The sequence below is a fragment of the Phaenicophaeus curvirostris genome, chromosome 5 (assembly GCF_032191515.1).
Source record: "Phaenicophaeus curvirostris isolate KB17595 chromosome 5, BPBGC_Pcur_1.0, whole genome shotgun sequence".
Classification (NCBI taxonomy): Eukaryota; Metazoa; Chordata; class Aves; order Cuculiformes; family Cuculidae; genus Phaenicophaeus; species Phaenicophaeus curvirostris.
Window position 1 is genome coordinate 31,755,431 of NC_091396.1, and position 22,690 is coordinate 31,778,120.

The 22,690-nt window shown below is 38.9% G+C and overlaps 1 protein-coding gene across 5 annotated transcripts in view; it reads right to left on the reverse strand.

The window, feature by feature from the left end:
• Positions 1-745: 745 nt before the first annotated feature.
• The window catches only part of PCNX1 (pecanex 1), a 95,644-nt gene continuing 73,699 nt past the window's right edge, over positions 746-22,690 (reverse strand). For all 5 annotated transcript variants that reach the window (XM_069858194.1, XM_069858193.1, XM_069858196.1 and 2 more), the window contains 10 exons: positions 22,287-22,540; positions 21,086-21,316; positions 19,627-19,727; positions 17,793-17,943; positions 15,997-16,227; positions 15,355-15,629; positions 13,388-13,629; positions 11,870-12,306; positions 10,352-10,492; positions 746-5,692 (listed from right to left, as the gene is read on the reverse strand). In XM_069858194.1, the coding sequence (XP_069714295.1) occupies positions 5,552-5,692; positions 10,352-10,492; positions 11,870-12,306; positions 13,388-13,629; positions 15,355-15,629; positions 15,997-16,227; positions 17,793-17,943; positions 19,627-19,727; positions 21,086-21,316; positions 22,287-22,540 (2,204 nt within the window). In that variant the 3' untranslated portion in view covers positions 746-5,551. The remainder of the gene's footprint in view (positions 5,693-10,351; positions 10,493-11,869; positions 12,307-13,387; positions 13,630-15,354; positions 15,630-15,996; positions 16,228-17,792; positions 17,944-19,626; positions 19,728-21,085; positions 21,317-22,286; positions 22,541-22,690) is intronic.

Genomic DNA, 22,690 nt, shown 5'->3' on the forward strand with positions numbered 1-22,690 from the left:
CTCCCATTGCCAAGTCCAGCCCGGGACCTTTTCCCTGTGCCTGCTCTGTAGCATCTGTGAGTACACAGTCATTGGGGGCGGGGGACAGGGGCAATTTTATATATTTGTATATATTTTCTTAATAATCTTTCATTAAAGCTGTTCTACTTTTAGTTTCCAACCCACAACTCTGTCTCGTTTCCCTTTCCCTGGGGGGGAATTAGGATCATTGCATTTCACTGCCAATCAGGCTGGGCCACAGCTAAACCACGATGCAAGCAGAGTGTTCATCAGGACTTCAGACAATGCTGCACTTGGCTATCAGATCAAGGACAGCAGAAAGTTAGAAATCACTGATTAAACCACACTAGTTAAATATTTCCCTGGGAGGTATGAAGAATACAAACTCACTGAGCATAAAGACAGTACCAATTACATTTGGGCTTTGAAAAAAGATTCATAGATAAGAGAAATCATGATAAATACAGAAACTCCTTCAGCAAAGACAAGAGAAAAACATTTTAACTGTAGAAGGGAGGGCACAGGGCACTATTAATGTAAAAGCCTAAAATCGGGTATGATGGTGGCAGTCTAACAGGAATAGCTGAGGTTCTCCTTTCTATTACTACAACTTCGTAAGAGAAAATTTTTAAATATGAGAATCTTGCATCAAAAGGTGAGTTGAGTAAACCTAAAACAGTGACTACAGGGAATTTGAGAGAGTGACACCATAAGAGAATGTAATACTGCAATAAATGACAACAAGTTAAAAAAGATTTTTTTATTTCTCAGTGTTTCTCCACTGTCAATACTGTCCTTTTGCTGCAACATGTTGCAAAAAACTCTCCGCCTTTTCCATTTTAAACAGCTACAATATTTACAGGCCGTTTCCAATAACACACGCAGACACACACACTCACAGACACGCAGGTACATGTATCCCTATCCCTGGCAAGCTATCCATTTGCTGGTAGAGGCAATATATATTTTCATTGTCCATTAAAAAACAAAGCCATCCTTTCATTTATACTCTACTCCCCTCTCCCTCCATTTCCTAACCAGCAGCTTATTGTCAAGCTTTTGGGGGTGTCTGCGTAATAAGATAACTTCTCCAGCTATTTGATTGCCATCTTTCAGAGTTGTAGACTAGATGTATTGGGATTATCTACTCAACCTGTACATACCAGAAGCCATAAAGTTGCTCATATTCAGACATTTGTGACCCAGTGATGTATGCATACTCCTGAAATCTTTTGGAGCAGCCATCTTAATCACCTTTTTGGAAATACACATATCATGCTGGGGTGAAACAAGCCACATGCTTTACTTTCCACCAAGGTGTTATGTGCCCTCTTTTTTACTAAGGCACCAGTAATTACCAGTATAATTTCTGAAGTCCAGCGTCACTGAATGTACTGCATTAGATTATCAAATATCAAGCCAGACAAGAAAAGATGCCTATATAATAGGTATAAAACTCCTTAATAAAATTAAGTACATAAAACCTATGGTGGTATAACCCCACATCCAATGCCAGTTGAATATTTGAAAGCTATTGTTAATGGTAAGAAACAATCTTATCCTGCTCCACTTCGTGAATGGAGAGTTTTGTAATGAAGAAAGATCTTTAAAGCCATGTCTTTATATTTACACTCCTAGGTCTTACTGTGTTCTGCACATTATCAGAGAAACGATCTGAAGTTGGTTCCAATCCTAAGGCATCTCTTCTCCTGCCTCACCCAAGTGCAGACAAAGCTTTACAGCCACATGCCAAACAGCCAAAGGCATGGACCTGTGCCACACAAGTCTTCATCTTTCACCTCGCCAGTCATCTCAGCTTCTCGTAAGAGTTCTTCAGTTCCCAAAGGGGTGGTGAACATGGGAGTAAGGAATGCCTGGTGATGAACTACACAGCTGACCCGAAAACAGAGATCACCATTCAAACATGACAATGTCCCAGGAAAAGGGGCTGTAGTACCAACAAACCTACATGGAGTTACCCTAAAAAACAATCACTATCATCACCTTCCCCTTTGCTCTACCCTCAAATCTGAAATCATCTCAAATGCTGAGTCACAAGACATCCCCAGAATTCATCACAAGTATCATACAGTGCAGAAGGTCTGGGTGTCATCAGTGGTGGTGCGTGTATGTTTTAGGGTCAGAGCATTCCAAAAGATTTCACAGGGAGGTGAAATGGGAAGAGGTTTAAAAAAAAAAAAAATAGGCACCAGCCATTTCTATCAATGAACATAATCTGGTTAGTGGGGTTTTCAAGCACTTTTCAGTAATTAAGTATTTTTTTTAGGGAGCACAAAGTCCTTGCATATGTAAACAGATACTACCTTTAAAGAGATCTGAGAGAAACAAAATAGATTGGGATCTACCTGGAAGTTGAAACAACAGGACTTGACTGGAATGTTCTTGTGGCAAGAGAATATCACACAATGCAAGTGGACAGAGTTAAAGCACTCACCTATAACGGGTTTTCATGAAAGCTTAGAAAGAAAAAGAAAATCTGCTCTAAGTTGGGCTCTATCTGGACTGACAGGACTAGTTAAAAAATGCCCATCTTTTCTATACTCACAACAGAAGAAAAATACTATACACCAAGACTAAGGCCAAAGACAAGAAAAGAACAGATGAAATAATCTCCATCTAGAAGAGCAGTTTCCATATACAGATCCATCCTGCAGGGGGTTAGAAGAGAACATTGCATAGTGGAAATCAAGACACAAACTTTGCACAAACCAACATACAATCACGCATGAACCTGAAGAGTTCAAAACATAGGAAATCCTTAAAAAAACAGTTGCATTTTCCAAAGCCTTACAGAAGAGCAAAATTTCAACTAGGTGGCTTCACAACAGGTGTTCGCTGAATATCTGAAAGAAGGTATTAACTTGTTAACTGGCCACATTAAAATCCACACCAAAAGCCTTGAGATTGAAAAAAAAAAAAAAAAAAAAATCCACCAGTTCTCTTTGCCCCTTAAATAAAGCCTTCCTTTTTCCCCATCTTCTGTTTGTTAATCCAATTATAGGCAGTTAAATAGTCTCCAGAATTTTTATGTTAATGTCTGTCATCAGCAATGGACATTGTCATAAACTCACCCTGAGCAGAGTGAAAGAGATTGTTCTGAGCCTGGATTAACATACTGAAAGTAGCTTCAGACAAGTTCAGTTTTGTTATTTTTGTTTGGCTGGATTTTTTTGTTTGTTTAAAAAATATTTTGGTTCTTAGTCATTTGTGTACCTCAAGATTTAGGTACTGGAAAAAACCCTCATGCAACTAATATCAAATGGCAGCCTACTTTGAAACAAATTCCTCTGTCTAAGCAATAATTCTAGTGATACAAGAAACTCTGTAATTACCTGAAGGAAAGGACACAGAATAAAAAAACTTAACTAAAACATCTTCAATTCTAAATGCATACATTTTCTCCATTGCTGACAGCAATGTGACTAGACTGCTGAAGAAGGTTCATCTATGGTACATATTCAGATAAGCAGGAGATGAATTCAACTACACTATAATGTGCACATATGACAAACTACGTGGAACAGCAAAATTATTTCAATGGTGGCAGATCCAGAACTGTGCATTTATACCAAGATTAAATGGGGCTGCATATGCATAAACCAAATAGTAATACACAACTGTAAGACACACAGTATTTTGAGTACGAGTTTGCATAGCGTATGATGTAACCAAGGTCCCAGTATAATTCACTGGTAACAGTATCAAGAATCAACTAGCTACCAGGCAAATAGACTTCACTCTTTCATGGTTAGATGGCGTACAGTGACTTGAATTGGAAAACCAGTATTTCTTGGGTAGCTGTTTCTCTTTGCTTTTTTCCTCATCCCATATAACTTTAATCTTACGCTAGGTAGATAATGGACAAGGTTTCTCTGATGTCCGAGAAATAACTACAACAACCTCTGCAGTTCATCAGAAATCTCTTCTGGTCACGTTACATACGAAGAATAAGAAGTGACTGGGAAGAAGATGGCTGCTCCCAAAAATTAGGACCTCATGCGGTTTTCCCACAGAGTCCTATGTAACTACAGGTCAGAAACAGGAAACAATCACAACAGGTACATTTCTTTCTTATGGATTAAGAGAAGTGAGTTACAGGAACTGCAAGTCAAGAAAAAAACAGCTTCCTTCTCACACTCCCATCATAGTTCTGAGTTACTTGTTTCCCTGAATACACACTTTAAAAAAAATACAATAAAACCTAGGATATGTAACACATGAATAATTCAACTTCACAGTCATAAATACTCAAATTACACTTACATAGAATATATATAATCACAGAAAATAAAATTCAAGTTATAGAAAAGAATGAAGACTAAAGGGAAAGAAAAGGGAAAGAAAAGGCAAGGTGGTAAAAGTGATATAAGTTTAGGGCTGTGCCTTCTATAAAAGCTCTTTAAAAGTTGAAGTCAAGTTTTTGTTGGATTTGTTTCATTGTTTATTTTTGTCGTTTTGTTTCGGGGGGAGGGGTTGTTGTTGCTGTTCTTTCTTTTTAAATTGGATGGAATAAAAAACCCAGAATTCTTCAAGCATCCATGAAGTAATCATGAACCTGCACCTCCCCCTACAAAACTCAAAAAGCTGTCTCTGACAGAGAAGAACAAATGAAAGAACACTGCCAGCTCTTGGTGTAAAAAAAGCAAAGTAGCCATAGCTAGTTAAGGGAGGACAGGTGAAAGGTAATATATTGGGGTCCACTTTAAAGCTAGACATGTTGTACAGATTTGAGGTACCACTGCCACCACAGTAGTCTGATGTAGTACAGGGATACTCAGGTGCTTGTCTATAATATTTGTTATTTTATCATTTATTGTGAAGAGGATGCAGCAAATGCACTTGTACGAAATACAGAACAAAATCAAACCCATGGCACAGCCCTTACCATCAACATGTATATGGAGAGGGAGGGGATTAATCCCAAAGGCAATTTAAATAACGGTATTTTATATACTTATATTTATATATATAAATAAATGTTCTCAGCAATCTCAGGGTTGTTTTTAGTGCATTGCTGTAAAAAAATTAGTGCAGTTCTCATTAACGTTTAGCTCATAAGGAATAAGAATCTATACATCTGTTCAGTCTCTTCTTGCCACACCTGAAATCTTTACACTGTTTCACCAAACTGAAGATTTGTAGTCAATTTCTTTAAAATAAGGTGGATGAATTCCACGCACTCTGTGACAAGACATGGCAATTTTTGGCAAAACAATTAGAAAAATATGAGGTGCTCTGATCTTAGAACTGAAAAATTTGTTGATTTAAAGCATTACGCAATGCATAAACAAAATTTATAAACAAAAAGATATGTCTCAACAAATCTATCCTTCATGCAAATGTTCCTTCAGCAGCTAACAACTTAAAAAAATTTCTTACACTTGTTTATTTGGGGAAAGGGACTTAGACAAAACTGAGTTTCAAGTCCTTTCCTACAACTGGACCAAAGTCTCATGTCCTAGGAGCTGCTTCTTCTGGACCCTTCTCTCTTCTGAACCATTGGAGAAGGGGAAGTTTCAGTCTCAAAGATTTACACTTCAGCCCCAAGTTCAAGGACTCCAGTTTCAACAACAGCAACGTATTTATCTTCAATTTGAACCAGCAGGATGGTTTTATCTATATGGGACCGACTACTTGGATCTCTGCTGCAAGGCACCCAGCGGTGAATCACCTGGAGAGGGAAAAAAAAAAAAAATAAAACATCAAGTTCCATAGGAATAGTTGGCATATCAAGATCCTTACAGGGCACACAGAGCGCTATTATAAATTCTATACTGATTTAGTTGCTCATTTTTCCTTGACAGCATACCCACAAATAAACCACTCCTTAAGTCTTGCTGAAAATCTGCAGTTTACCTGAGAACAAAATAGCCTTTGATTTGAGTTTCAGCAGGAACAAAACTTAACCCAAATCTGAAACAAATGGTTCATTTAAAGTGTCTAACAATTGAAAACAATCTACACATATGGACTGGGGATATTTTGATGCTCTAGCTCTAATTGTCTTAAAATACCATAGTATTTTGCTGCATATAATGGCACAAAACTGTTGTTTATCAGGAGTTAGGTGCAAACTGTTGTCTCCTTTAAGTCAAATCCTTTGCCCTAATTTTCTTCCCTACTCACCAGGAATTTAAGGTTGATCTTTTAGATTAAGTTATTCAGAGATAATTTAAAAATCAAAAAATTGTTACAAAAAGGAAGGGTTTCAGAGACAGTACCTCAAACTACTATACCATACTCCCTTAGATCTAAGGTACTTTCATCTGCTGCTTCCAGATATGCTGCCTGATACTGAACACCAGAAAGTCCCTTTTCAAAATAGGCCCTTGTTCAAGCGAACGTCTGCTTGGCTGCCTCCTGAAAAACACCTTAACTTCTGGGCACCCCAGAGGAAACACAAGGATGCTCCAGTAACATGTCTTTGGGCATTCCCAGCTCCACAGAAACAGAATTATCTCTAATCTCCCAGATGTGGGAAAAGAACCCTAAAATCAAGACAAGGTAAAGTTAAAAGCAACTTGAATTAACTTGTACAGAATTGAGGACAGAACAGTTCTAAAGATACTGATCAGGGAAAAAAAAACACAGAAAAGCACAGAGAACCTCATCTTCCAAGACCAAATCTGAGAGACTCCCTTAACCCTCACTATATCCAATTAATAGCTGCCAATTTCCCTAACACTGGGTGAAGGAGACTCAGCTTTGTCCACTGCATAAGATCTACACAGCATCAACGGGGAGAATCCTTCAGCCAGGGAAGCATGGCATCTTTAGTCCCCCCTTGTTTGATGCACCAGCATGATATTTAAGTGCTCTGTACAAGTCTGACTTCAAAGTCCGTGCAAACAAATTCTCTATGCCACTGTGTGGAGTGATGACAGGAATACTCTATATCCAGACACAAGAGATTTCCCAATAAAGTCCAAGTACTACATACTTGTCCAACTAAAAGCTGGTGCTAGTGGCTGATCCCAAAAGCATCAATATTACGGCTCCTTAAAGCTGTGTATATGCACAAGTTGTACATAGGTTATAAATCACTGCAACCATCTTACACCTGAATCGGGGCAATCCCCCATTTTCAGTACACGATGGGGGGTGACCTGATCAAGAGCGGTCCTGCAGAGAAGGACTTGGGGGTGCTAGTCAATGAGAAATGTGACATGAGCCGGCAACGCGCACTCGCAGCCCAGAAGGCCAACTGTATCCTAGGCTGCATCAAAAGAAACGTGGCCAGCAGGGTGAGGGAGATGATTCTGCACCTCTATTCCTCTCTTGTGAGACCTCATCTGGAGTATTGTGTCCAGTTCTGGGATCCTCAATATAAGGATATGGAGTTGTTCAATGTAAGAAGGATATGGGATTGTTGGAATGGGTGCAGAGGAGGGCCACAAAGATGATCAGGGCACTGGAGCATCTCCCATACGAGGACAGGCTGAAAGGGTTGTTCAGCCTGGAGAAGAGAAGGCACTGAGGAGAGCTTATAGCAACCTTCCAATACCTGAAAGGGGCCTACAAGAAAGCTGAGGAGGGACTATTCTTAAAGGCTTGTGGTGACTGGACAAGGGGAAATGTGTATAAGCTGGAGAGGGGCAGATTTAGGCTTGATATAAGGAGGAATTTCTTCACTGTGGGACTGGTGAGACACTGACACAGGTTGCCAAGTGAAGTTGTGGCTGCCCCATCCCTGGAGGTGTTCAAGGCCACGCTGGATGGGGCCTTGGGCAGCCTGGTCTAGCGGGATATCCCTGCCCATGGCAGAGGCTTGGAACTAGATGATCTTTAAGGTCCCCTTCCAACCCTATCTATTCTATGATTCTATTTCCCCACACTCACTTATATCACGTGTTCTATTGTGACTGACATTGATTTGGTGCCCATAAATGACTGGTAATACGTAAACTTATGTCACTGGATAGTCAAGAGGAGGCAAGAATCTCTTGGGGGGAAAAAGGTTCTTCTGCATGCCAGAGCCAGGTATCATAGAACAATGCAGTGTATGCCTTAACCTTAAAGTCCAGGAAAAATAGCCACCATACAAAGATGCTAAATTTCCCTGATGAAACCCTATTGCATCTTTGTTTATTACACATCCTATACCATACGCTCAGCAAAATAAAAAGCAAAGTTAGGAAAAATGCTTTTTTCTACGTAGTAGAAAACTTCCGAACAACTGAGATGTACTGCTCAGAAATTCACCCATAGACGTCACCCTTAATATCACCCTTAGCTGACTATTAACTAAGGGTCATATCGTCAGGTCCAACACATCCTACTCTTCACTCATTACCACAGTAAAATACATTTTGATGCTTTATACAATTCAAGAAACCAGATACGAATACACATATCCCCTAGTGCAATGACTCTCAAATTTGTCATGATTTGATCCCTCAATGCCTTTCCAATATCCCCGTGCACAAACCCCAGGAATAACGTGACTGTCTCTTCTTATCTATTTTCTCTTTCTTCCTGTCTATTATTCTTTTTGAATCCTTCCTTCACTTACTTCTGCTTTCGACTAGTGCTTCTTTCCACCTGATATGCAACAGGGAAATCTACAAGCCACTCAGAATGTCGCTAAAATTACTGGTACATGGGTAGTAAGTAGCAGGACTCTGAAGCCAATCTTCATACTGAGAGTAGTGACAAGGCTTTGGCTGGTAAACTGCTTGATAGGTCAAATCTCAGCAAGTAATAATTATGTCTGTCTGTTTGCAGAAAGAACTGCAGCTGCAGGATCAAAAAGGGAAGACTGTCCCTAAAAGCTAATGGCCTTACTGATACTAGTACATTTAACCAGGGGCAGCTGAAGCAGGCAGTGAAAACTGTCATCAAATCCAATCCTCTCCTCCTAATCACACATAGAATAATCTAGCGCTTTTCCCCTTTCTTCTTAGGTTATAATATGGTCTTCTAAAAAAACCTGCCAGTATGCTGCACCAAAAATAGATGGGAAACATTCAGAACAGCAGCTTACTCTGCCCTTCAAACCCTCTTGTTTTAATCTTTCTGTAATATCAATCTCTGTACAGGTCAGCACATTCCAGTTTGTAAAACACACTCCTGATAAAAATTGCCCAATGATACCAGGCAACAGGATGTATTTCGATGCATCTTTTCACATCATCATCATCTTTACAACGCTTGGTCTGCAATAGCTAACAAGCAAATTCCAAGAACAAAACATCTAAGCCCAACGTAACCATGAATGTTCCAAGCAGCATTCAACTGCTAGGCGTTACCTACAAGGTAACACTACCATATTAAGAGTGAACCATCAACTATGAAACAATAATTAGTGGAAGGAATTTCTTCCCAGGGCCCTTCATTCACATTAATATCAAGGTAGATTTGGCATCCACTACATTATCAGCATATTGCCATTTCTTACCAGAAGTTTGTACATACATCCACAGTGATATGGATGTGGACTTTCAGAGAGTGAAGTCCAGCTCCTAAGTCCAATAAATAACACCTCCAATTGAGGTAAGCAAAGTAAGTTCTAATGAACTGACATATGAAAATACAGTTGTATTGATGACCCAACAGACAATGTCAGTGACTCTTCCCCTGTAGTACTTATTGCTGAAAGAATACTCACCAGAGCAAACTTTACAGACAAAAGTCTAAAAATTGTATGCCTCAGTAAAAATGAAAGACCCCCAAAAACAGAGCTGGGTTTTTTTTTCTTCCTAAAGAGCACCTACTTTGGGACATCAGTTTCCTAACTACTGCAGTCAATTTTTATAAAAATGCTGATAAAACATGCCTAGGGAAAAGGGAGGAGCAGCTTCAAGTCACACGCTTTCTTAAGTTTCAGTTATAGCAGGTTTCCTTCTTAATGGAAGGGAAACATCAACCACATACCTATTACATAAACAGACATTTAAGACAGTCTCACTTGGCTCTATTTTCATCAGAATAATTTAGAAGCAAATACTGTTAGCCATTCAATTAAGGACTTATTGGTAGATTCACCACCCATATTTCATCAAGGGCTGACAGCTTAAATACATGAAAAAGAAGATTGGATGAATGAGTGCAATGCCTGAGAGTTCATGACAAGAGCTAGAAGAAGGCAAGGAAGGAGAGGTGGTTGACAATACCTCAACCATCATCCTGCATCTTTTGGATACACAGTTGCAGAAATATCCCTCTGCTTCAAATGAGGATTCAAGACCTGCTCTTCCAGCAACTTGGAGGGCAGCTGCTGATCAGGCTTACTATCACATTTATCTTTGGCCTTGACATCTAGACAGACTGCCATAGAATCAAGACGCTGCCTGTTTAAAGATCAGCTTGTGAGCTTCTAAGCAAAACTTACATGGCCTTCCATGCCTTCCTGAGGACTCCAGTCTTTCCAGCTGTTTCTTCCAGCTTTTAGCCGTATCACCTCATCTGGCCACTGCAGCTCTTTCCTTTTTGACACGTTGATCCCTTCCAGTACTTGACTGGGATCCATTAACTATAAGTAGGAATTGAGTTTTGACTGTTAGTGCAGCCAAAAGTTAAGAGAAATAGATAAACTGTAACTGTTTGCATACTTCCAGAGAACTGATTTAAACTCACAGAAATAAATTTCTAAACAATTTTAATGTTGGAAACTCACACTACCAGGCTAGGGAAAAGCCTTATCGGCACAGAATTTGGATATCAGGCTATGGTTTCAGACACAACTGACAATATACCAGTTGACTGCTGTCTGAAGTAGCAGCTCTGGTTCCCCTTTCCAGCCCTTCTGTCAATTGTTAGACTGGCTCATGGCAGGGTCTGGCAAGCTGGCACAAAGTAAGCATTGAGAGCACATGGTCCAGGAGCAGGGAAGAATTAACAGCTCATCACTTAAAACTAGCTCATCTCTTCTTACCAAATATCTTAAGAAACAGTCCTGGAGCATTTACTGTTAAGCTGAAGAACTATTAACATTTATCGGCTAACACGGTTAGGAGAGACCCATCCCACGTTTTGAAGTAAACTGGCCTTTCCACTGAGGCAGCAGGAGAAAACTCCTGAAAACTTCTTCCTATTTAAGGACAAGAAGAACCACAATGTCCACTATCCAAGGGCACATGCCAACGTCACCTCTATCCTCCTCACACAGAGGAATGAAGCAATTTCACAAAAGGGCCCTTGCCTGCAAACAAAACCTAGTAAGACAGCCCTGCAAAATTAATTTAACTTTGCCCATTATGATGCAGTTTACTAAGGATTACAACAAAATGAGGTGATAACAAAATCATGTTATGATTTATCCTACTAAGTACACTTCCGGATGTTTCCCACTAATATACTGCCAAACACACATATGCAGGGCTGCTAAAAGCTACAATATCAAGAATACAATTTTGTGGATTTTCACAAAACAAGTAAAGTCATGTCATTAATTTAACAGTCTGCTTGCTCAGTGAACCCAGAATAAACACATATGAAAATGAATGAATATGAACGTGAATGTGAAAGTGAGTATTTTTACACTTACTTTTGCAGAAAATCTACTTGGTTTGAAAGAAAAAAGCTAGTTGCTTTCTGCCTGCAAGTGAAGCTGTTTAGCTTTATATGTTGTAATGAATAAAAGTAAACTAAGCATGAAGTGGAAATGAGCTCAGCTGACATTCTCAAAGCTGCACTATAGCAAAACATCTAAGTAATGTAAACACGAATGCCTAGTATGCAGGAGGACTGGTTCTCCATAAAACCTTTTCCTCGCATTAGGTCTCCAAATGTATACAAAGACATTCCAGACTGCATGCGTATTTAAAAGTAGTGACTTCAACAACACACAAGGTAACACTAACAAAAGCACGTGGAAGAATAGGTTAACTTGTTCTTCTGGACTATTCACCTGGATTCTGTAAATAACGTCATCCTTTTTGGCTTGCATTTGATTTGCAGGGCTTGCATTACCACCTGACTGAGTTTCAGTTGCGTTACTCCCTCCTTCTGTCCCTAGAAAGCCCACAAGGGCATGCTGTTTACAGGCTGGGATGCTTTGGCTGGAGCTGCTAGAAGAGGGCAGTCCATGCTGCGCGCTGACCCCAGTCTGGCCAGTAGGTTCCATTTGGGTCACCATAGATAGGCGGGACTGGATGGATGATGGGAGGTTACGAAGAGATATCTGACTGGTGGAAGAGCGCCGACAAGGCACAAAGCCTGTTGTGGATGTGCGAAGAGATGAGTGACGACTGCCGTAGCAATAAGATGAATGGCTAGCTACTGAGGCACGGGCAGGGGAATGTCTGACAAGGCTTGACTGCACAGAGTGAGAGCTGTGACTGGTGCCTAAAAGTAAAAGATACAGAATCAGGAGAGTTTGATAAAGACTCCCACACACATTAGATTTCTGATACACATTTTAGCACTTAATTGATGGGTCTAATCAACATCATCTAAAACATACCTCCATTATATTTCATATAGCAGGGCTTTCAAATAAATTCCATTCACCTTAGTTTGGAATTTTATATTCTATTCAATTCACAATCCCTGCAAGACTAGCAGCTTGAAAAATGCTTCAGCGTTGCTCTTCCTGCATAAACAATTTGCTGCTTAATACTCAAGTTTTCCATACTTAAAGCATGAAAGCAAGTAGCAATGTCCATGTTTCAAAATATTCAAAATATTCAAATATATTCAAAATATTCTTTCTTATTGTGCTTGACTGGCCGTTCAAACAGTAGACCAAAAATTTGCTAGAGGATAAGCTGTTTTTAAACAAATTCAGGAAAAATTCAATGCACTTAAAGTGAAAAACAGGAACTGCAGTTTGAGCATTGCTGTCATTGCTTTTCCTACACTAAGTACTTGGAGATAACTCTCCACAATCAACGGACCTAATTACATAGTGTAAAAAATAGTTCATTCAATTATACACACTTAAGTTCTTTGTGCACAAAGGCAGTATTTGGTAAGTTTTTTCTCAGTTCTACTGTTTATCACCGCTCCAACTACAGATAGATAAAGAATCTTGGAGAGGATTTGGCTAAAACATTACAGAAATAAAGAATCCATTCCACCACATAAATAAGAAATATAAAGACATTCACAAAAAAAATTGCAAGTTTAGCATTTGCAGACAATGTGACAAAAATAACAAGATTCAGTCTATACAGATGCGTTATAAAGAGTTATTTGATCTATTTTGCCAGCACAACTATAGCCCTGCTGCTTACATGTCTGTCGGAGAACCCTGCACTGCATAAACTAGTACTCTAGTTTGGAGATGAATCCAGCAGGTATTAGCACTACCTAGTTAAGTCACTTAAGTCTGCTTTTTCTTTTAACTTAGGCCTGATCCAAAGAGCTGAAAGGCCAGTTCTGGCTATAGGATTGTACTTATATAAAATTGTTGCTTTAACATTACCCAGAGTAGAGGGATGAGTTGGTGGATGAGCTGCAGGAAGTGTTGTAAGATGAGATGCAACAGGAGGGTGCTGTACTGTTCCAGGTCCCTGCCCTGTAGTTGCATTCCCTCCTCCTTGCGACATGCTGCTCTGTGACTCATTTATAGTTGGATTGTTACTTGTGCAAGAAGCTCCACCGCCAGCATCTGAATCTTCAATATTTCCACCACTATTGCAGCCAGCTCCACAACCTCTCCTTAGTCTGAAAACATAATGCAATTGACACATTAAGTGACACCTCCTAATCGCCAGGATTCGAAGAAATGCCTTACAATGACAAAAAGCAAAAGGCTTTACTTGGCACAATCAATAGCAGTCCCTAGAAATCAAGTAAAATTTGACTTTATTTTCTCAGAATATGCTTTGCAAGTATAAACATTGCTTTCTAAGAGACTGCAATTTTGTTTATGACAGCTATTCAAGTAACATTTATGGTAAGTTGAATACTAACAAAAAGTAGCTTTTGAAAAAAATCAAGGCACCTCTGAGGTACAATACAGTGATAAAATTCTAAATATAAAATACATAAATGTAAAATACTAGTAGAATACCCTGGTTATTTTGTAACAGCTTGGCAAAATTCGTGTTACTTAATACAGCAGCTTATGTGTATTCTTATACTGTAAAATTTTTGTCTATTCACATGAGCAGGAAGAGAATATTTGTTGGGTATTTTTTCTTTTTGATGTACTTAGTTTCACGTTGCCTTCACTAACACATTCAGCTGTTTGAAGCACATTTTGCAATTATTTGTATCACAAATTTTGAACGTTCAGACACAGCAGGTTAGCCACTTTCCAGTGTATGTACAGGCTTTTCACCGTATTGTTTGTATTTATAAACTTCAGATGGATACAAAAACCACAGCACATTCCTCTTCCCTTCAGTTCCTAATTTTCACTATTCCTTTTTTCCATCACATGGAAATACTTCGAGCATTCCTTTCTAGCATTATTTGCCCCTGGGATACAGAATCCCAAAGCATGCACAGCTTGGATCCATGTACTGTTTCGTGTCATACTTTCACCTGTTGTTTCCTCTATGTGTTGGACAAGCAGATGGCAAGAGAAGACAAATAGCACGGACTGTAGCAAGTGTGGTATAATGCTGGGGTGAAGCAGCATGTTCTGTTCTGATGTGCTGTAGATACCTGAGTGTAAATATGACCACCAGAACAGCCACAGGACTGTTTTAACTACAGCACCAGCTCCTGGTACTGCTGGGAACTGGGATACACATTTCTGAATGCCACAAATCAGCCACTGTTGCTTATGGAGCCACAGTCATAAGGGGCCAGAGTACAGTAAAAGTTCTCATGGTCTATAAAACATAGCACAGCAAGAGTTTGTACGGCACTACTGAGGGCTCACATGGAAGGAAGACTGCATTATAATCACTCCAGCTACTTGTTCTGGCTCTGACATACAGGTTATTTTTAAGCCCTCATGAAATTCTTAACAACAGCTGAAGCTTGTGTAACTACGTATGAGCACACCCAAACAATATTAATATCTGTACTTGCACACTAAATGTTTGTCAGACAGGAGACCTACCAATTTGTCCAGATTCTATGAAGATGGTATTATAGACTGCAGAAGTGATGGTACTGAAAAAACTACAGAAGTTTCATTGTCTCTCATCATCAGGCCAGACATTAGAATTGAAGTTCTAGTTCTTCCATGTAGACTTGCTCTACTGTTTTTTTCTGAGCTCTCATTTACATAGTTTGTGGCTTATTTCTCATATGCCTAGAAGATTAATCCTGTAGCAAAGAAGTTGTTTATACACTAAAGCTGCAGCTGAAATAGAAGTTCAGGCCTACTTCTTTTTGTGACTAAATAAATTATCTTGCGTTGGGCACATACAAGACTAGTTAATGGAATATGAGAGCATGAACACACACTGATAACTCATTTCCTCAGCTCACCTGTGCCATGTAGACACTATGAAGTCTCTGATGTTTCCCAAGCTGATAGCTCCCCCAAGAATCTCCTTAAGCTGTTCATGACTATCTGAATAGGAAGTAGTCAAAGGCGAGACATAGATTGGGTATCCAATTGGCTGGTCACAAGAGGAGTTGATCATATTCCTCAGAGCTTGTTTTGCATTTTGGATACTTCCTCTTTCTGGATTACGATTACGCAGAAAGACAAGCTCCTGCTGTTGTCCTGCCCACAGGCCACGCACACACTCCTTATTCACCTGCAAAAGCCAAGTAGAAAGGTTGCGTCACAAAGTTTAACAATAAGCGTGTATGATGATTGCTTTGCTGTACCTAAGCCTTCATAAGCGTATGCAACAGTACACTGCAAACTAAGTATTTATATTCACTACTTGAAAAGGCTGAACTCATGGACACAGGCTGCAACAATGAGAATAAAACAAGTCTAGGAAGAGGATGATAAATAAGACATTTAACTAGAAAAGCAATTCTTGACTTAAAATATTTCCACTACATGAGAAGAAGCAGCCCTAGTAATGACATATCAATAACAAAAAGTAATGATTTGAGTTGTTATTAAACTATACCACAACACGCTGTCACTTATGGAAAACACACGAAGCTTACCTTAATGACCCTGAAACTGAGATATCGCTTATTCAGCATAATGATTTTATATTCATTGGTACCATCATCCATCACGTGACGCAAAGCAAGGAGGGAAGGAGAATTGGAAAGAACTGCACTCCGCCAAGCAGGGTCCCCTTCATGTGCTATAACTAGATTTTCTTCATGGGTTGTTATGGCTTCATAAAGAACAGAAGGGTCATCATATTCATCTGGAGAAGTGAAGTGATCCTGTTTCCAAGAACACACATTCAATAGATATGAGTAAGATTTCAGATGTAACTACGTATACAAATCAAACATATTACACCTCAAACACTTAGAAGACTCAGTGCCTTACACAAAGTTTAGATATCTGATACTATTGATGCCTAAGAGCATTGTGAAAGAGAATCTCTTTTCCAACAGATTAGATCTGTTTGCTTATACCTGCTTCCTTTTTGAACTAAAACCCAAAACTACTGGAAAGACCTATTATTGATAGTACATTAAGCACATTCCATACTGCACGCTGAAAAACCTTAGTTTTAGCTGCTTTGCATATTCACAAGTCACCAACCGTAAACATGCTTAAGTAAAGCATCCATTATTCATTGAGACTATATAAGAAAGAAGAAAACCATAAGGTTTATCTTTATTTCCTATTTAAAACTTCACAATATTACTTGATGACAGACTATCTGAGCATCAGATAACATCACACAACTTACATTACTGCCAGTCAAATAGAAACACCACTGGCAGAAGCTTCAACATGCTATTGCACTGCAAGTGAATAAAATCATACTTTACAGATTGTTAGAGACACTTGTATTTTTCTCACTTTTCATTCTCCAACTTAATTCAACCCTGTTCTGCACAGTTACCTAAATATACCAAAAAGAGTTCAGATTTGTTGAAGCTGTACTTCTGCTGGTTTCAACAATGATTTTGTAATTAATCTACTTTGCTACATGTACTCCTAGCACTTATACACATTGTGCTAAATTCAAGGAGTTCATGTCATGTGGAGGAGTTAATTTGACCACTGCCATCTTTGGGGGACTTCTAAGCTCTTCAATAAAGGCAAAAAAAATTATTAAAAAACTGCAATTAAACTTTGCCTACTTGATTTTCAAGCAATTTGTTCTTTTATAGAACTTTTGCCCTCACAGAGTGCTTATCTCTCAGTACATGCTTTCCTGTACTTGCTGAGCTTTGATAAGAAACATACTGGACAGAAATTAAGGCTGTTGCTTCACCCTCACTTCACTATAAAGACCTGCCCTAATTTCAGCTTACTGGAATGCAATCTTCTTATTCTCACTTGAAACCTTACTGATGGGACCAACGAGTAACAAAGTGTTTGTTTATTACAATGCTTCAAATGAAAAAAAAAAAAAGTACAAGAAAAACTCCCACTGCAGAAGATGGCTTTACAGCTTTGATTGTCATGATAACCTTTTAAGCCAATTACATAGACATGGAGAGGGGAAGAGACAGGAAAAATACTGGAGGCTGTTCATAAGGGAATTCTGTCTAGACAGATATGAAACAGGGTTTTACATGTTCTCTGATCTACATTTGATATTAATTTTCAAGCTCTAAATGTAAAGTGCATTCCCTTCTCTTCCGCATCACCTTCCAGATAAGCTATAATGAAACCAAGGACAAAATATTCCCTCATTTTCAATTGTCCATCTCTTTTGCATGTCCTTTTATTCTCTTCCCTGTCTTTCCTTCCCAGCTGCTTAATTTTTTTAAAAAAACCCACACAAATACAAAGAACTGTACACATCATTTGTGTAATCTCTCACCTGATGCAGCTTAAGTGACATCCGTATTCCAGGAACCACTACCTTCCTCAGCAATTCCATGTCAGCAAAGATCCATTCATCTCTAATTGAAGATATACGGAAGTCACCCTTAAACAGGGCATGCAGGCCATACAAGAAAGATTCTAGATTACTGTCAGTGGGGAAAAAAAATAAGAAAAAAAGAAAAAAAAAAAGAAAAAGCCTAAATATTTCTGTTAGAAATAAAACCAGATCCACGATTATCATCACCGACAAGAGCAGAAAATACTTAGCAATACCAAAAGATACACAGTTCTTATTTATCCAGATAACTTACAGTATAAGACATGAAGAAGTGAAGATATGAGTAAAGATGTTACGAGCAAACCCTGGACACTATATGTCTATGTGCACTGAATGGGTAATAAATAAACCACATAAACAGACTATTTACACAAACTTAAGTAAGCAGGAACACTGTGAGGAACGCCTGACTATTTCAGAAGATTCTTAATGATAAAACTTCTCAGGGAATAACGGACCAGTTAAGGAGAATACGTAGTTTCAGTTGTGCTTGCTTCTAGTACAGAATAAAAATCTTGACAACTTCCTCAAGCCCACAGGCATTGCTCCCTTTTATTAAGGTAACTTAAAAGAAACGTGCTCTGATCACTCTTGCTCTTGGCTGGTGCTTCGAAGAATTAGTCAGTTTCCCCAAAGGTGAAGTAGAATAGGTTTTACAGTCAGCACCCAAACGACCAATAGCATCCACATCTAATTAAGCTTCCTTATTTTGTTTTGAAATCATCACCTCATGATTCCCTGAAACATACAACTATGTTCTGGGCCCCACACCACAAGAAGGATGTTGAGGCTCTGGAGCGAATCCAGAGAAGAGCAACGAAGCTGGTGAACAGGCTGGAGAACAGGTCTTATGAGGAACGGCTGAGAGAGCTGGGGTTGTTTAGCCTGGAGAAGAGGAGGCTGAGGGGAGACCTCATTGCTCTCTACAACTACCTGAAAGGAGGTTGTGGAGAGGAGGGTGCTGGCCTCTTCTCCCAAGTGACAGGGGGCAAGACAAGAGGAAATGGCCTCAAGCTCTGCCAGGGGAGGTTTAAGCTGGACATTAGGAAAAAATTCTTCACAGAAAGGGTCATTGGGCACTGGAACAGGCTGCTCAGGGAGGTGGTTGATTCACCTTCCCTGGAGGTGTCTGAGGCACAGGTGAACGAGGTGCTAAGGGGCATGGTTTAGTGTTTGATAGGAATAGATGGACTCAATGATCCGGTGGGTCTCTTCCAACCTGGTTATTCTATGATTCTGTGATTTCACACTGGCTTTCCAAAGTAACTTAAGGCTATCAGTCTGCAAGAGGTTGCCATACGATGACAGGATTGCGCTCAAGGATGTTTGTACAAAACTTCATGCCACAGATACAGCTAAACTGAAACTTATCATAATGTTCTGACATAACTTCCACCCTGATAAACATGTTCTCCATTTCAAGCAGTTGTGCTCTCCTTTCCCCTGTTTCCATATAGGGCACATACTTGGAGCAAGAAATGGAGCTTACTTTTAGAACTGCTGGTTTGTTTGTTTTTAGCAGTTATAGTTCCCATCTTGCTTTAGTTTGATAAAACAAATTGCTCAAATTCAAGTTCCTTCATTTGCTGTTCTTCAGTTACGTTTCACTAGCTGTTTATATCAAAGACAGGTTGCATAGCATACCTGCCCAATTTTGCGAAAGATGACATTAAATACGCGTTTCTGCTATGAAGAGGTACTCATCTAATATCTAACCCAGGAACTCAGTAGGGTTTTGAGGAAGGAAAGCTTTATAACAATATTTTATTACCTAGACATATGATGTGAAGCTGTTCCCAATGCTCTCCGCCCCAGAACACAGAGTCCATAACACAACGTCACCAGGGGTGAGTCTTTACTTGAATCCAGTGGCTTGTAATAAAACAAAACAGAAGAGTGAGGTGAACTGAGTAGACAAACCACTACTGAAAAAAGGTTCTGCCAGGAGGAGTAAACAGACCTAAACACATAAAAACGTACATAACTCAGGTGTGTGCATGTACCTAGCACACAAGTTACTCTTGCTCACACTGTCAATAAGGAATTCTTTTAGAAGTTCTGCAAGTATGCAAAATACATTTGAAGGCAGACACAAACATACCGTATTTAAAATAAGATAGATTATAAGCAAAAGGGATGTATGCGACATTCCTCATGTAACCTGTTTCTTCTATGCAGAATGTTGATTAGCAAAATTAGTTAAGATAAAAATATTCTCACTTACCAGTTAAGAGCACATAATTCCAAGTTTTAAGTTAACTTACCCAGCCTACACTTTATTTGGGGGAAACCCCCTTCTGCTCAAAGCCAGCAGCAGCTGCATAGGGTATATTATGCCCTAGGTAATAGTATCATTCATATGAAGAGATTAAATCTGATTTTCAATATCTACACAACATAGTTCACAAGGTTATGACTTCAGTTTTCTTCAGCTGATGTTTGTCCTGTGACTGCAGAACACTTTATATCTTACACCTCTTACAACGGGCTTCTAATTCATCTTCTACCTCCAAAGTAAAGATGAACTCTGAAGACTCAGATCTTTCATTAAATGCATACATTACCACTATATTCCTGTTTCTTTCATCTCAACTTCTCCTTAATCTCAAAGGCAATGCTACTTGGACTAAATTACATACAGGTTTCTTTGTAAACAGTAAGAAGTTAAAGCTTTCATCTACATACATACTAAACATTTCTATTTAAAATGTGGAAGGATTTGGAAAGAGAAAAAGGGCTGAACACAGGATGATCATTTTCACAAGCCAACAAGTCCAGTGGTCCAAAGGAATTGTATATTATGACCATTAAAGTATTTAGTCTTATAAGCTGGCAATAAATATTTTTAGGAGTGGGGGTGTTTTCTTTAGAGTTTTTTTTTTTTTAAGTTAGGGCTGGTTTATAAACACTGACATCAAAGCACAAAACATCAGTTCTGTAAACATACCCTTTTGTATGTAGATAAATGCCTAAGACTCAACTGATTCATTTGAGTTTGTAAACGAGAATTTGTTAATAAAACAGGTTAAATCATATGCTACTTAGAGAATTTATTTAAATTCACATCTCAGGAGCGGAAGATCAGAACTAGTAAGCTATAAATCAATATTTCAATTGTAAATCTTTATTTTAAAAAAGATTATTAAAGTAGCCTATAAGTAAAACTAGCAGGGAATGACATGAGCCCATCCTAGAATAGTGAAAGGCTTTTCTTACATGTTCATGCTTACCTTTTCTCTTCGGGAGCAACAATATTCTATCCAGTTCAAATATATCATGCAGAAACTCTCTCTTGAGATCCCTGCTAGACGGTGATCATAATCCTCATCAATATTGGGGTTAAATGTTGGGTCTACATCAACATAATATCGATCTGTGCACAACCGTAGTCCTTCCTGCATTGTCTCATTAGCTAACCATTCCTCTAGCTTGGGGGATGTTGTGACATAATAGATGATTCCCTGAAATAGTAGTAGTTAAAAACATAGAGTCAGTACTGCAATTAAAAGAAAACTAACCAGAAAATCCCAATTGTTTCAACTCATTGGTATTATTTACCCAGTAATGAACAAAACAGTAGCATTTACTCAGCTCACAAATGTAACAAATTTGGAAAACACAATACAGGTTTGTATACAGGCATGTTTTTCAAATACTGTCAGGATTTCCAAGGCATGCACCAAAGGAATAAGGAAAGGAAAACAGATGGGAAAGGACTCTCACTGTAGTTTGTTTTTCTTTTCCCTCACAAACAGAATAATTTTTATCTAGTTAACATGGAGGCTTAGATAGTGAATTTCTAAAGAATTAAAATGGTAAATAAAAGACCAGAGAGTTTAACACCCTTGTGTTTAGGGGGAGAACACAACAACTTGTGTGTGTGAATAAATATCTTGGAAATATTTTAACCTGTAATTTTTCAGCTCTCTGAAAGACAGGAGCTTATGAAACATCAATTACCAAACTGATTATCTGAGGGAATCTGAGGCCTAAGGTCCTCTTACAACCACAGGGCAGTACTTTTTTTAAAAACGAAACAAAGAAAACCAAGAAAAGATGGATTTGGATAGCTTTTTAAGATTGCAGCAGCTTGGCTTTCTCCAAGAGAAACACACTATTTAACTTCTCATTTACAATACAGCTATTGCATTTGTGTAACCTCTTTCAAGTTTCTACTCCAGCTGCAGCTAGAAAGTGTCCTCTCTTGTTCTAGACTACAGTATCATTGTCCTGCTCATGCATCAGAATACCAAGTAATCATCAGTACAGCAAACTCTTTCCTCCTTCGATGAAGATGTTCAGACATGTATAATTTGGATCATATTTTCTATGATCCTCATATGAAAGGCATTAGAAGATCAAGACATTAGGCACTTCCCAGGGGTAATTCAGTCTACCTCCCCCCAAACGTTGTACTGATCTGAATCAGACCTTCACATAGTAAGTGGTGAGAATTTTCCGGAGATCAAAGACTTGAAGCATGGAAGCCGCACTGTTGTCAGTGATACTATAACCCTCCAAAACATACTTTGTCACAAGCACTTCCCAAGCCAGCCAACGCTGCCCAAAGGCAGCATTAAAAGAAAGCATGTGAGGAAGGTGGCCTGGTTCACAGCAACAAAAACCTTCATCTTCCTCTACACCTTCAGTGATGGCCTCCACTTCTCGTTGCTGGCAATAAGTTCCTTTGGAGAAAACAGAGAAAAGCATAAAGAGTTGAACACTTCATATGATTGTTATAATGTTGCCTTATATTTAAAAGCGTTTAGAAACCAATCCATCTCCAAGTATGTTTCTATAACACTGAACTATCTGCCAATGAACATGTAAGATTT